We start from the raw sequence: 15,646 nt of genomic DNA on the forward strand, positions 1-15,646 counted from the left end.
TTATTTGATTGATAAGTTACAAGTTTTTTCTATGATAAGTTATTTGTTGTTTATTTTACTTTTTGCATATGTATAAATACATAGTTCATTATAAGGAAATGAACAACATATATAATTTCCCAATATATATGACCAAAAAATTATATTACATTAAGGGTTTTGTCGACTTTGGTTTCATAACCATATATAACATGGCCAAGCAAAATAAAGGATAAAATATTTGAAAGCTTGGTAAATAATAATTTAATATTAATGAATTGTTTTAATTGTTATTGCGATGGTTAATAATAAAAAGACAAGTTCCAATCAGCTGCTTAGTCATCAGAAGAAAAATTCTAAGATACATTTTAGAAGGTTTGGTACATTTACAATACACTGTTTTGTAATAAAAATAGAATTTAATTTTAAGGTCATCATACCGTGGAAAACACTATAAAAATTATCATCATAAGTATTATCATGGAAAGGGAAGGTCTTATGGGGATAAGTATACCAAACAAGAATCAAGTAACCAGACACACGAATCACTTCCTGTTGAGGGTACTGAGGAATATATGGCCCATAAAATTAAACAAACTAGCGCAATAATTATGCGTCAAATATTAAGTCCAAATGAACCACTTATATCAATTGTATCATCTACAAAACTTGATTCAAATATCAGTAGCTTTGATATTATAAATAACAAAGATCAGTTAAACAAAGATATGGAAAAACAAAATGAAAAATCAAATAGGATAAAAAGGAATACTGCTACTGATATTGATGTAAAAGAAATACATGAAAGGATAATGAATCACATTGTCAATTTGAATAAAGGAAGAAGAAAAAATTTTATTAATGCTAATTCTAGTGGTCTTGATACTGCAATTCAAGAAATTCAAAAACAAAAGAGGTTAGAATTATCAAGAGTCTTAAGACAGATGTGTACATCTGAAGTGAGTGATTCAAAAAAATCTGGAGAACTCATTGATTCAATTATACCTGACATAGGAATAAGGCTGGAGCAACTGCCTATAGATGTTATTGAAGAGCTAAGAGCTACACTTAACTTTGACTTTGAAGCAGGTAAAACTAATATTCATTTAAAATTGTTGTTTTTGATTTAATATTTTATTTTATTTAATTTTTGTTTTTATTATAATTGTATTTTATAATAATATAAATAATAAGTACTTAAGATTAATTAATACTTTGGTATAAAATATTAAGTTATACTTTGGGTTTATAACAATAAATATGTTTACTAATATAGAATTGTTTATTAAATATAGCTATTTATTCCATTTCAGAAGCACTTCAAGCTAATAATGACATTTCTGCCATGTTAACACCATCAGAAAGCACTAATGAAGAACAAATTGAAGTTAAAATAGAAATGAATATAAGTGAAAATGAAAGTGTAGAAATTACTAAAAATGATATAGTTGATCCCTTACTGGAAAATGTGTCTATTACTCCTGTTAAACGTGGCAATGTTAATAACAGTGTTTGCAGTAGTTACTCTCAGGAAACTGTCATTTTTCCAAATAACAATGTGAATGAGAATAATTCTGTTTTAAGAATCAACAGTCATTTATTTGATTTGCCTGTCTATAAAGATGTATCGTGTCAAACAGAAAATGTTTCTAACCAGGAAATGTTTAATGGGATTGAAGAAGAATTGATCAGTTGTATAAGAAGTTTTACTAGCCGGCACCAATGCGATATTTCAAATCTCAAAGATGTATCACATACAATTAACTTTATCAACAAGTGTATAAATAAATTGACAACATTTAGAGATTGTCTATTTAAATCATATTGTTCAGAAATTGAAACAATGAGTACAAATGCAAATATTGAAAGTAGGCCAGGGGATGAACATAGTGAAAATTACCACAAATCGCCTGATAAAAATAGAGCTGACAGGAAAAGGAGAAAAAAGGTGACCGATGCTGATACCAATAATGATAAAAATGTAATAATTAAAGGAGAATGTATGGATTTAGAAGATATTTTAACTTTGCCAATTGTCAAGAATAAAGTGTCTGTCATTGAGGTATTTCTTATTTGCTAAGTATGATTATAAATTCTTCAGAATATTGTTTGAGTTCTATGTTACCTTATACTTGGTAATTTTCTAGAGAGTAAAACAAGAGTTAGTCATAGGGACAGAATCTGGAGAAGTGTGTGTTATAAGTTTAGAGACAGGGGCCTTTACTCATACATTCAATATAACTTCTGTTCCAATAACAAGTCTATTATTTGACAGAGGTTATAACGATTTTGTTTTTATGTACGTTGGAAGTTATGATATGGTCCTAAAAAGTTATGACTTCCACAATAGAAAGTTACTTAAGGCTTGTCGAATTGATGATAAAATTAGTTGTATGGACAGTATGTGGGGCTACATATTCCTTGGTTGCCTACAAGGAAGTCTTATGAGTTACTCAATTCAGGTACTACATATTATTTTGATTATATTAATCTATAACTAATTTAGGTAAAATATACATAGGTTTTTAATATTTTTAGAAAAGAAAGATTGATTTAAATGAGAAACATTTAGGTTCAAGTATAATGGTTATAAAAGCCGCATGGGAAGGAGCAAGAAAGGTTTTAATAATTGGATGCAAACAGGCTCCCGTTCATATGAGATGTGCTGTGACGGGCCTATACTTGAGAAATTTTAGCAATGATGCGATTTCGCCTACTGTATACTCAATGATTTTAGATAAAACACATTTATATTGTGGCACTGCATCTAACAGTATATTGGTTTTTTCATTTTATGTAAGTATCTATCTATTGTAAGAAGAGGAATATCAATTTAGAATGTGCCAAAATACTTTAGGATGGAAAATTGGTAAACAACATTTCTGGCGAGGATTATAATGGAATTAGTTGTATGAAAATGTATAATGGTTATTTATTTGCTGGATGTTATACTGGCAGTGTGTGTGTTTACAATTTGAACACAAAGCAGCATGTGGCAGCGCTGAAAGGACCTGGGGGAGGAATACTATCTATGGAGGTATTTAATAATCAAGTAAGTCATTTAATGCTAATTTAACAATTAATGAGATTTACGTTTTTGCATTATTCTTTGATTGATGAATACACATTCATATGAAAACATTATTTCTTTAATTGTATTTGTTAAGTTACTTTTATAGCAATCAGTTATTAGTATCAAGAATATTAATATAGTATATGTTGCTGATATATTTGAATTAACTAGTTTTGTTGCGATTTCTTTTTTTTAGATTGTTGTGGGGACTCTTTCTAATGAATTTTGTTCTATACCAATTCCATATGAAATATTAACAGTGGACAATAGTTATAGATTTTAATTGAAATATTCTGTGTACAATTTATTGTTTGTATGAATACACCATTTAGTGTTAAAATTGATTGGGCATGTATATAAAAATGAAATTTTTTAAAAGAAATAATTTAATTATTTTTTGATAAGAGAAAACTCTATGCCACCTTTTCGTAGAACGAAATGGAACTATTTTTGGTAACAATGAATCGATGGCTTAAGCATGTATACTTATATTTCATAAAAATTACAGAATATTTTTTATGGAACAGAATTTAGAGTTATCTCTTAACAAATTCAATTAATATCATGTCTAGTTAGATTAGAATATCCATTATATGGAGAATGTAGTTGAAATATATGTCAAATTAATAAATAATATAAGAATGCGATTTTAAAAGGCTTTAAGTAAATATGATTTTTAATAAGTCCACACTTTCATTTCATCATAATTTCCTTTATGAATTTCATTCATAATTTATCATAATAACCTAATTTTCCTAATTTCATAAGTTTTCTGTTTGATAATCTAAGTGTTTAAATTACATACATTGATCAAGTAAAACGATAATAAAATGAAAACAGATAATTTTCTACCAATACTGTGCACTTTCTCAAATAAATCAGTGAATAACATATATATTTAAGTATAAATTATTTTAACATACAGTTTATTCGTTTCCGGAGAACTATTACAGCAAAGAGATCAATAAATTAGACGAGGATCATTGGAACAAGTGTGTTGAGCAAAGCAAGATGATCTCTATTCAATATTGTAACAGTGATTAGTAATCCTTAAAATAGTTGAACGTAGTTTGTATAAAGAACGTTTAATTTAGAGCAGTTGCTTTGAACGGGGTCAATGATTTTCTTTGCCGGCTTGGTGGCGCAGTGGTAAAGGCGATGGGACGTTCCTTCTACTGGTGCGAATGTTTGTGATTGTTTAAAATTTGTGAATGTTCTAGGCAAGAGTGTAAAATCCGACAAGGAAAATGATCCCAGTCACGCCAGTAACCAGGCTGGTTACTTAACCATAGTTGGTAAAAGGAGACTTTAAAATATATATATATATATATATATATATATATATATATATATATATATATATATAATTTTCTTCAGCTGGTAATGAAACAAGTTATTTCTATTAATCATTTATTTATTATAATTGACAAGCTCTAATTTGAGTTTAATTACAAAGCATTTTTTTGCAAACATATGCAAAATATCATTTTTACAAAATATACATTCGAATCTCTTATTTCCTACTTAATACCCTTTAATTTTTTTGCTACAAAGGAAGTCGCACATAGTCATTGATAAACCATTATATATGTCGATTTGTGAGGCACAAGAAAGGCACTATTTAATTTAAAAAAAACAGGCTAAGTACTGTGGTCATTAATATTAGGTGTGTTTTTAAAAGTTAGAAATAATTTTTGTCTCAAAATATTTAGTATTAGCAATATTTTCAATAATGAATAATTGAGATTGAACATAAATAAAACTTTGTAGTGTGAAACTAACTTTTACAAACACCCATTTGATTTCTTTTTCAAATATTGATATTAACTATATATATACAAATATTTACAGTTAATTTTTTTATTATCTCTTTCTTCATTGCCATTATTACAAATCCGGACAAAATATCTTAATTATATTAATACGAGTTCACAGGTTTAAATCAATATTTTTTAAAAATATAGAAAAAGTACAATCTAATAATACAAAATATAAAAAATGATATAAAAAGGAACAATGAGATAATAAATACAAATAATAAAAAACAAAAAAAAATATGTACAATCGTTATTCTGCGATACACGTATATTAAATTTAAATAAAAATGTCTTTTTTAAAATAAATTTAACAAACATAAAAACAATTTAAAACATTAAATAATATCACACTATTTATTTTTAAATTACATTTATAATTTTTCTTTTCTTTCTCGATTCTGTGGTGTCGCATTCACGAGATCAATAAACTACACATCGTATTAAAATTAAATAGCTTTTTCTTCTCTTAATTCTTAAATTCGTGAGGGTCATATTGACGCCGTCTATATCTAATTTTACAATCTACATTAAATAGGCATTTATGCTTAGGATTACTATCGTAATAACTTGTGAGAAAAGGCTCTTTGTTTTTCTAACATTTTGTTGCCACTAGGTCTTTTTGTTATTTTATTGTGCATTATGTTCTCTATTGTAACTGTAAAATTACAAAGTACAGTATACACAAATAGGTGTGTCTACGCTAAGACACTATAAGTCTTTTATACAGAGACCTTCCGCAAATATTTACAAGTAGGAAATTATCAGCTAGTCTTTTTACTATATATGTACACAGTAACAATGTTCATATCTCAATGAATTTATTTTTAAGTGTACTAAAATCAACAAATTAATAGTTCATTTGAAATATTTAATACCTAGTAATTCTTCTTAGTTCTAAAATTGCACGATATTAAATTATACAATTCTATCATGACTTGCTTGATTCTCACCAAAGGTCCATTTCAGTGTCTTTCGACTACACACATCAATGATATGATTCATAAAATTATTTTGTCTAAAGGAAACTATATAATCTTCAGTCATAAAAATGTACACAACTTAACGCAGTTTTTCTGAAACTCCTCATTGCTGAACCATTTTTAGTATGACTAAGCTATTAAAAATTTAACAATTTTCACTCCATGCTGGTAGTGAAATTAATAAATTTCTGGCAAGATTCTGTTACAACTAAATTACGGGTTTAGAAACCACAGGGAATGTCGTAATACTAATGAAACTAGCATTTCGGTGTACCTAGTCGCTTTCGAAATGTTTGTGTGTAGTCTCTAATCTCCAAAAAAACAAGAATAAAATCTGTAAATAATATAAACTGGCTTTCTAAACGAGTACAGTAAGCACATCCGCACTGGCACTGGTGTTCTGTTGTGTAGTCCTCTGCTTGTTTACGTTAATAATATTTTTGCTAAAATCCTTATGACCCGACGAGTCATCGAAGGCGGCCGTGTTCTTTCGCACGTCCGGGTTTTGGGCTTTGTATAGCATAATCTGGCTACTGCGATGCGCCGGACTGAGACCGTCCAGGGTCATGCTCTCGCTCAGTTTCAACGTTGTCTCCGATGCACTGGTTCCGGGCAATACCAACATAGTTTTCCTGGATCCGGGACACTCCACTTCGGAAATCATCTCTAGCATTTCGCTGGAACTTTCTGCCGGTATCATAGAGGATAATGGACGTACGACGCTCACTCTCGGCATATCCAGGCCGCAGGCGGTAGCGGAGTTGATGCTGGCCATGCTGCCGACGTCTTCCTTTAAAGGATTGGCGTATCTGAAACGGAACAGTTTGTGTTATCGCTGTGTCTTGTTCAACCTGGAGTGCGTAGACTTACCGTCTTAGGTTTTCTTCGTTTTGTAGATTGTTCGATTTTTCGTCTTCGTGATTGCGATGACATGCGTCCGACGAGGGTGACAAGTTCATGCCGCTGATACCTAGGTTTCTTCGCCTTAATCGCAAATAGAGAAAACCAACCAAGACGCCAGCGATTAAACCGAAGATCACTATGCAAACCAACGCGATCAACACTTTATTGCTTTGTTGTTCGCTGGAAATCAGTGCGGTTTCGACTTTGACTTCAACAATTGACGTTAGAGCCAACAGAGAGGTCTGTTTTCTTGAGATTGCCTCTCCTACCACTCGAATACCATCAAGAACCCATTGACTGCCATACTGAAATAGTTTTCGTTAATGTAACGACGTCGTGGTTTCGGTTATTTTTTCGTCTTACCAGTGTCACTTCTATAGTGTCATTGTAGTCAATTTTCAAGTCGCAAAGCAGAACGAGTTCGTGCTGCAAACCTTCTATAGCTTGCTGATTTGCAAGAAGTCGTCTGAGATCTCCACATAAGCCTTCAACGGTAATTCCTTGCGGTAACTTGACCCTGTCTAGAAGTAGGGTCAGTCTCGCGCAGCTGTTGCTTAAGACAGCTTGATTGGGCCAACATGAGCTGGGGCTGGGTAATAAAGGAGGTTTTACTCTTCGTCCTGTCGGAAAAAGTAATTTTGAATTAAAGACGATTAAAAGATAAATCAAAAATAGGTCTTACCACTCTCTAAATCCCTACATTCTCCGTATGGTAAGCAAGGCGGCGAGAGGCAAGTTTCTGCCGATGAAGGCACACACACTTGGTTCAAGTTGCACATGGTGCTTTGCTGGTTCGATGTCCTACAGTTTCCTAATCCGCACCAGATTTTCGTACATTTTACTACGCCGCTGGTGCAAATGCACGTATTGCATTCGTGCTGCCACGTCACGTTATTTTCTAAGTTATGGTTATTCCACACACAGCTTCCGGGCGACGGTAGGTATGCTATATCATCTACTGTAAACAGAACGGGCGTTAATTTTGTTGTAAATAATGCAAGCTCGTTTTTTAACTCACTGTTGCAATTCTTGCCCCTCCTGCCGGGCGGACAAATACATTTATAGTCGCCGATGCCATCGATGCAAGTGGCGCCGTATCCGCAAGGATTCGAAGCGCAATCGTTCACGTTGATTCGACAATCTGGGCCTGTGAAGCCATTGGCACATTCGCAGAGAAACCAGTTTACACCGTCGATGCATTTGCCCCCATTGTAACATGGCTGAGGGCTGCAGTCGTTGACGTCATCTTGACAGTGGTTACCTTCGAAACCATCTCTGCATATACACTGGTAATAGTCACCGGTATTGACGCAGGTTCCTATTGAGATAATGTTATGTAGTGTACAAGCTTTACATTAAATGAACACAATCGAGATGCAGTATTTACGATTGTTGGGAATACTCACCTCCATTAAGGCATGGATTCGATGTACATGCGGTTTGTTTGGCGATATGACATGTGGTGCCCTCCCAATCAGGCGGGCATCGACAAGCAAAAGTGTTTCCGAGGTCCTGGCAGGTTCCTCCATTTTTGCAGGTGGTATGGTCGCAATGGCTGTCCTTCAAACTGCAAGTTTTACCTTTCCAACCGTTTTTACATTCACATTCGAAGTCAGCGATTCCATCGACACAAGTACCATTATTTCTACATGGTACTGGCGTACAATCATCCGTATCTGTAACAAGAGTGCTCATTATTTCTACATTCTATGTATGTCCTATATTCTATGTGTCGCTTATTTACATAAATAATATATAATGAAATCGTTGATTGATAGTTGTTGAAGTTTTTTTTTGTAATTTAATTGTTTGGATTGTAATTGCTTGAGTTAGAAAAAATGCATTAAATATTTTTTTAAGGATTCATTTATTAAATAAAGCAGCATATTTATTATAGTTTGCAAATTTTATGCAATAGAAATAATTGAGATAATTGAGATATATATATATATATATATATATAATAATTAAAAAATATTTTCTACAAAAAGTGTAAAGTTAAATTAAATGTGTCTACATAGTACTTATGCATTTTAAACTAGTTCTACATATTTGCATTTTTTCATCATTGGTTTGAGCTTCCTCTGACTGTCGCAAAATTACCTTTAACGCTTAACACTTATTTTCGTTGATCGTTTGACGATTCTATTAAATTATTAGTTATGCTGAGTTGTGTAGGTGAACGACAATCCGTCTATACTTACTTATATTACACAAGGCGCCTTCCCATCCTTCATTACAAATACATTGAAACGCGTTCACTTTGTCAACACAAGTTCCTCCATTCTCACAAGGATTGATTTTGCAATCATTAATGTCTGCAAAAAAGGAGAAATGTTTTAGTTTCGAGTTGCACCGTTGGACAGAGAGAGTGACCTACTTTCATGACAATATTTCCCTGTGTATCCTGGCTGACACTGGCATTTGTATCCGATCCCTGGTTGATTGATACAATGACCGTGTTCGCCGCATAAACTCGGGGCTGCGCTTCTGCTTCCCCCAACTGATACCACCACGCAACTATCGATTCCTGAAAGCAAAAAAGTCGTTGATGTATTTTTGGATAAAGTGGGGACAAACTGCGACAAAATCAAGTCCATGCGCTTCGTCAGATGAAGGACAAAACGATATTGGCAACAGCAAGAATCTTGATTAATTTCACGTTACGGAAAGACAATTGCCAGAAGATAGCAACGATTATTCGACCTGAGTTCAGTGGACAATTCTTGAGATACATTAAACGAAGACATTTTTTAAATTTTTCTTATGCATTTTTTATGTCAATGTCATTTTAAACGTCAAATAACTAAATAGATTTAAAGTTAAGTTCAAATATAACACTGTCAAGTGTTAAAATACGACGTTTATATTTTAAATCTTATAAATAAAACCATAATTATACGGTATCTATATTTTCAAACGGTTTTATTGAACGATTATCGTTTCTATTATCTCTCTTTTATGATGAGCTTCAGTTTAGAACAACAAACTGCCCACCCACTCAATTAACCTACCTGCTAAAGTTTTATAATAGCTGAATTAACCTCTAAATCGGGTTCAAGATAAGATTGGCGCAACAATGATATCTTTCCATCTACAGCTCCGTGGTCGTCCAACATTGCTGACTTGCACCATTACAAGAATTTACAGAACGGCGAATGGGTCATTTCCATTGTTATGACGCCGGCTGTTCTTTTTTTCGTTCTTTTCTTTTGTGTATTTTTATATTTTGATATCGGTAGATCGATATCATATTCGATTTAGGTGGTTTCTATTAGCAAATTTGGACTATATCTGATAATTTTGGTCGGAACGTTACAGTTAGGTGTGTTAAAAAGTAATATACATTTTTTAGTTTTATTTTTTTGAATTAACTTGTACTTGTAGAATAAATTATATTTTTTTATCGTCATTGTACATTACATTCAAACTATGCTAATGTGTCCGATACGTATAAGCTTTATGGAACTTAAAATAAAGGAAATCATTATTTTTGTTCATTTTGTCAGTCGAGATAATTTTGACATTTTTGTCAAAATTTTTTATAACTACTTAAAGATTACAAGAGATGGCAGGTTATTAATAAATTTAGCAAACAGTATGATATATTTTATAATCATGAAATAAAAATTAAAATGGTAAAATATTAATGCAATATTTAAAATAACGTATTTTTTTTGACTAGAATTGTCTTTGTAGTTATTTGTGAAAAAATTGAAAGCATTTCCACTTTATTGCACCTGCGCTTCTTCATTATATAATTCAGATATTTTCCCATATGGTTATAATTTATTTCCACATTTGTTTATCTTTTTTGTGAATAATATCCAATATTATTTTGAAGAAACCTAAACTTTTCTTACTGGTACTTTTTCATGGTACTGGTTAAAACCAGATAAAAGTATATACTAAAAATATAAGTTTTTTCTTATTGTGTAGTGGTTATGAAGTTACTATGAAATTTCGTTAATAATATATATAAAAACTCAATATCGTCATAAATTATTGCGTTTTATTCGAATAACTAAAACAATCTGATTCCGTAACGATGTCCGGCCTTTTATAGACGGCTATAACCCATGCATTAAACGTTCTCATAACAATAAAAATTACTGGGCCAGCCGTCATCGATGATCGTTAAAAGCATCGTTTTGGTGAAGAAGCTTTTTAAACGGCCGTATTCTTTTTCCTCAGATCACAGATGATTTCGCGAATGACGCTCTTGGTGTGTATTTTTTAGGTGGTCTTACCTACGGGGGCACTATAATACAATCTTCTTCTTTTGAAACTATTGAAATCCGATAAGTTTAAATAAGTATGTGACCTTTGATAGTGACATATACTTTTAATTGTTTTTTTGTTGTACCGGATATGTAGAGATGCTTTGACGGCTGGATGCTTTTTCCTGAGTTCACAAATCATTTCGCCAATAATCTTCTTGGTGTCTTTTTTTGGTGGTCTAAATTACGGGGGCACTATAATTACAATCTTCTTGTTTTGAAACTATTGAAATCCGATAGGTTTAAATGATTATGTGACGTTTGATAGTGACATGTACTCTTAATTGTTGTATCGGAGATGTAGAGATGCTTTGGATGGTATTATCGGGTAGTTTCTGGAATGTCCCGGTAAGACGTCGAGTCGTACCCGATCTCGGGTTCATTTTGGTATCAGCGGGAGTCCGCGATCCCCTATGGCGAATTCTCCCCACCTTCGGCGGTAACGAAATTGCCCTGTCAAGCGTGGAATCCCCGAGAGATTCATGCGTCGTATATTTAACGCGTCGATTTTTTTGCGAAATATACTTTTTCGTTTATTTGGACGTATCGACGTTAATAATGAGTGAGGAAAAACGGGTATAAATTCGTGATGGATGGAGTGGAAAGGTGGTGTCGATTTTAACTCGGTCGTTTTAAGATATATAAAATCAGTTTTTCTTCTGTTTCAAAATTCTCTGCGGTAACAAAACAATGAAGTGTTGTTACAGTTTATAGGTAAGTATACCTGATAGGTCTGCGACAGTCAGAGGAACATCATTTAGCAATATACAATTTAATATTTTTACTATTAACTCACCATTTTCACAAGGGGGATTATCACACACGATTTTCGCTTGACTGCAGTTCTTCCCTTGCCATCCTTCGGGACAATGACAATAGTAGTCGTTTTGGGCTTTGAAACATGGGGCTCCGTTTTGACATGGATCCGGATTGCAGTGATCATAATCGTTCTGAAACACAACGGATACCTGTTATAAGTAATTTTAAAGTACACACAATTATTACGTTTAACATTAGTAGGGTTCATTAAAAAAGGTAACTGTATTAAAATAAGTTATTAAAAAAGTATTTTAAACCCTTCATCTAAGTGGCACTCGGATGGATTGAACGCCATTCGCTTTACTGGGTATCGTATCACAATTTTTCTTATTTTGAGGCATTTAATCTTTTGGAGACTTAGAAATCAGGTGGGTTTATATTGTTATCTCACTTACATCAATTACAATTACTTTTTTCCAAAAATCATATGTTAAGTGATGGTAGTTATCATCAAAAAGTTTTAATAGTTCGTTTGTCCTAAATAGTGTAAACGTGCAACAACATGCGCACTTCTCTTTACTTCAAATAATTTTGCCTGCAAATACTAGGAGACTAAAGTTTCAAACAAAAAAAAACTAATAATAAATAAGTGAGTGAAAACTACCACAAATAATATAACATTAAATATAAATGGTTATTTGATTCGTTTAGTTTGTACCAAACTTTCTAATATACCAATTAAAAAAAATACATAACCTTGAGTATCTGCCAAATCTGTCAAATACGCGTGCGCAAACCCAGCCAATCAAGACGATCTAGTATTAGTCGAGCCTGACGAAGATATCAGGCCCGGAAGAATTTTATTCGGCGAGGAAAAACAAATTAAAACAATATATTTAGAGTTAGTTAGAGTAAATATGTCCGTTGGTAGATATTTTTCGATATTTGAAAAAAGTATCTATGGTGTTAAAGGAGTATCGAATTTTGGGTTTCAAATTAAAATATCGATATTAAAAACCTAGGATTTTTGAAGTAAAGTTAATTTACGTGAAAAAGTAGGGTTGGAGAGAAGAAATATCGCTATTGTCAAAAGTATCGATGCTTTGTTTTATGATATGTAGCGATCTTGAGGCATGTCGAATTTTACATCGTGTAATAACGGTCAAAAAAGTACCCAGAAATATAATCCCAGATGTTGAACACGGGCGGGGTGCCAGTAGCGACAACTAGAACATGATAACGAATAGAAGCTGGCAACCCTGAGACGTTTATCTGGGATGTTATTGAAGGGTAATTCGATCATTCAGTAACCGACCATCGTTTGATTTAGACGTGCCACCATCGACTGCCCAAGCCTCGTCACCAGGTTTACCTCCATTCACCGAGCCATATCAATTTACCCTAAAGATATTTCGATATTTTTTAAAACATTCTACCCGACAGGTCGCGCTGTCATAGGTTTCCAGGAATATTTCCAAACGAAAAGCCAAAGTTCGGGCAGGACAGTGTCTATATCTTTTTATTTATATATTTTTTTGTAAAGTTTTATATTAGTTTTAATAAACCTGTATGGTATATATTGTTATATACAATATACACGTCTGTATAAGATAATGCAGATCAGAGTCTATTTTCCCATAGTTGGTAATAAAATATAATGTAAAGTTTAACCAAAGAATATCTAAATAGCCATAGAAAATAGTTCTAATGTTTTTTCTTTTCGAACAAGCATTATAAAATGAAATTAGCTTAATCATAAACACTTATAGTTAAGGAACATCTTGTTATATGTAAACGACATGTAAATGAGATGATAAGAATAAAAACGTTTCTTTATTTTCGTTCCTAATCTTACATTACTTTTTATTCGTTATTAAGAGTTTCAGATTACGAGAGTCGCGCGGCTCACGTGTGGCATTAAATGAGTTAATTTTTTCAAATAATAATAAACATATCTTCGACGTTCCACGGCGACACGCCGTTAGATAAATCCATTTTTCAAACCGGCCGGCCTTTAGGAGCATATTAATCAACTTGCGCAAGATCGTTTTATTGCGGGCTAGTCTGACCCGTTCACATGTTTTAACAGCAAATATGTGAGAAATTCCTCGATTTCTGCTAAACCGGACCACATTAAGAAAAAAAAACGGTCCCGGTTCCTGCAACAGTTACGGTTTTGAACTGTGCAGTTGCAGGAAAAAAATGACGAGAAAATTTAAGAATGATTCTTATCTAACTGTCAATACTAACGCTTTTTTTTTGTAACATGACAAAAATATTTACTGCGATGTCAAATATGATGACACTGGTATTGACAGTTGACAAGGAATGCCCTCTGATTTTTTCTGTCAATATTGAAGTTTGATTTTTTGTATTTTAACATATTTATTGCGTTGACGGCATTATTAGTGACAGTTGACAAGGAATACGTTATGTTTTTATCTAATTATCTTTATTGAAGTTTGTTTCTTTTGTATTTTGACATATTTATTGCGATATCAAATATGTTGTTAATATTTGACAAGAAATGTCATTTGTTTTTATCTAACTATCATGTTGAAGTTTTTATGTTTAATTTGTCAAATTTATTGCGATGTCAAATATGACGGGAGTCTGAGGGAATTTTGTTTTCCAGACAAATACGATTCTTTGGATAAGGTAATTTATTTGGAGAATAAGTAGAAATCTAGCACCGTTAGAAAGCAGGTAATTTTTGATGAAAAACTTGCGAGAAGGTAATGCGGGGCAAGAAAGCATGTTATACGATGAAGAAAAAAAGACAAGAATTACTGGTCCATATATCTGGCCTCTTAGAACGTGTAATGTTCAAATAATATTATTTTTGATAGTTTAACTTGGTCGAAGGAATTTCGATTTCTCTGATCATAGTAGTATATATTCTAGGTAAAAATGTAACATGTTGTCTATGTCTGTGTTGACGTTTATTTATATTTTGTTTATTATGCATAATGTTTAAACATATTAGGCATACATTCTTAATTATTTTTTCGCTCTTAAAAAGTCCTTTTTACAATATATTTTATTGGAAAGTAATATATGGCAATATATATTAATCAAAGAAAATAAAATAATATAATTTTCTGTAACCTTTGCTTTCCTACAATAATTCTTGCTATTCATTGTCTTTGAATTTTTTTGGTTCTCCGGTTCATCATTAGCATAAAAATAATCACTTTTAAATCGTTGAAGTAATAAGTTTTCAGTTAAAAAGCGTTTGATGGATTTTAACAGCAACGGAAATAAATGAATGTCGAAAATACAATTTTGAGTTCATGATAATACTAAATGTAAAACTATTATTTTTATTTAGTTATGTGTATGTTTTTATTTATAGTTATGTCAAAACCATTGGATTTAATAGTTAGGTTAGGGATTTTGTTGTTTTGATTGACACGCATTTTCACCAATAGATATCGCTGTTCAAAATAACTAAAGTTTATGTACTTGTGGGAAATAAATTGATATCGTAAGTGAGTGTGAAATATTTGTAGTTATTCATTTTATAGGAATTAAGAACCGATAAAAATTCCAGCCGAACCAATCTGGTGGCGAAACGCCATTAAAATAACAAATGGCGCGCACCGAGGCCCATATATCGTCTGTGAATTTCCGAATTCGTTACACCTGGTCTGAAATCTCGATCGATTATCGTTCGATGATCTGAACTTAATTAATTTTTATTCAAATCAGGCGGACGCATTCTAAATGATCCAATTTGTTTATAAAAACGATGGAAACGGCCGCGAGAGAGGAACCCAGAACCGACCGGTCGAGAGAGAAAAAACCGTGAAATCTGGGAATGTAGAAAGTTCCTATGGTTCGATGTGAACAGCA

The 15,646-nt window shown here is 32.3% G+C and overlaps 2 protein-coding genes across 5 annotated transcripts in view; one reads left to right on the forward strand and one right to left on the reverse strand.

Annotated features, from left to right (window-relative positions):
- The first annotated feature begins 160 nt into the window (after positions 1–160).
- Positions 161–3,735, forward strand: LOC143201408 (uncharacterized). Its single transcript, XM_076412440.1, has 7 exons — positions 161–354; positions 410–1,068; positions 1,293–2,041; positions 2,127–2,441; positions 2,518–2,775; positions 2,837–3,031; positions 3,249–3,735. The coding sequence occupies exons 1-7, from the start codon at positions 278–280 to the stop codon at positions 3,333–3,335; spliced, it is 2,340 nt and encodes a 779-aa protein (XP_076268555.1). The 5' UTR covers positions 161–277; the 3' UTR covers positions 3,336–3,735.
- Positions 3,736–5,246: 1,511 nt separating this feature from the next.
- Ser (protein serrate) overlaps positions 5,247–15,646 on the reverse strand; it is a 318,726-nt gene continuing 308,326 nt past the window's right edge. Inside the window, exons 11-19 of one of the 4 annotated variants that reach the window (XM_076412422.1) lie at positions 11,829–11,982; positions 9,133–9,282; positions 8,957–9,070; positions 8,159–8,428; positions 7,771–8,070; positions 7,435–7,707; positions 7,116–7,372; positions 6,720–7,057; positions 5,247–6,658 (exon numbers count right to left, since the gene is read on the reverse strand). In XM_076412422.1, the coding sequence (XP_076268537.1) occupies positions 6,208–6,658; positions 6,720–7,057; positions 7,116–7,372; positions 7,435–7,707; positions 7,771–8,070; positions 8,159–8,428; positions 8,957–9,070; positions 9,133–9,282; positions 11,829–11,982 (2,307 nt within the window). In that variant the 3' untranslated portion in view covers positions 5,247–6,207. Of the gene's footprint in view, positions 6,659–6,719; positions 7,058–7,115; positions 7,373–7,434; positions 8,071–8,158; positions 8,429–8,956; positions 9,071–9,132; positions 9,283–11,828; positions 11,983–15,646 lie in introns of all 4 variants that reach the window. The other 3 variants (XM_076412420.1, XM_076412419.1, XM_076412423.1) reach the window with 3 other exon arrangements.

This window comes from Rhynchophorus ferrugineus, unplaced genomic scaffold (genome assembly GCF_030347505.1).
Source record: "Rhynchophorus ferrugineus isolate W39M unplaced genomic scaffold, kcgeb_rfMv2 rfM8, whole genome shotgun sequence".
Classification (NCBI taxonomy): Eukaryota; Metazoa; Arthropoda; class Insecta; order Coleoptera; family Curculionidae; genus Rhynchophorus; species Rhynchophorus ferrugineus.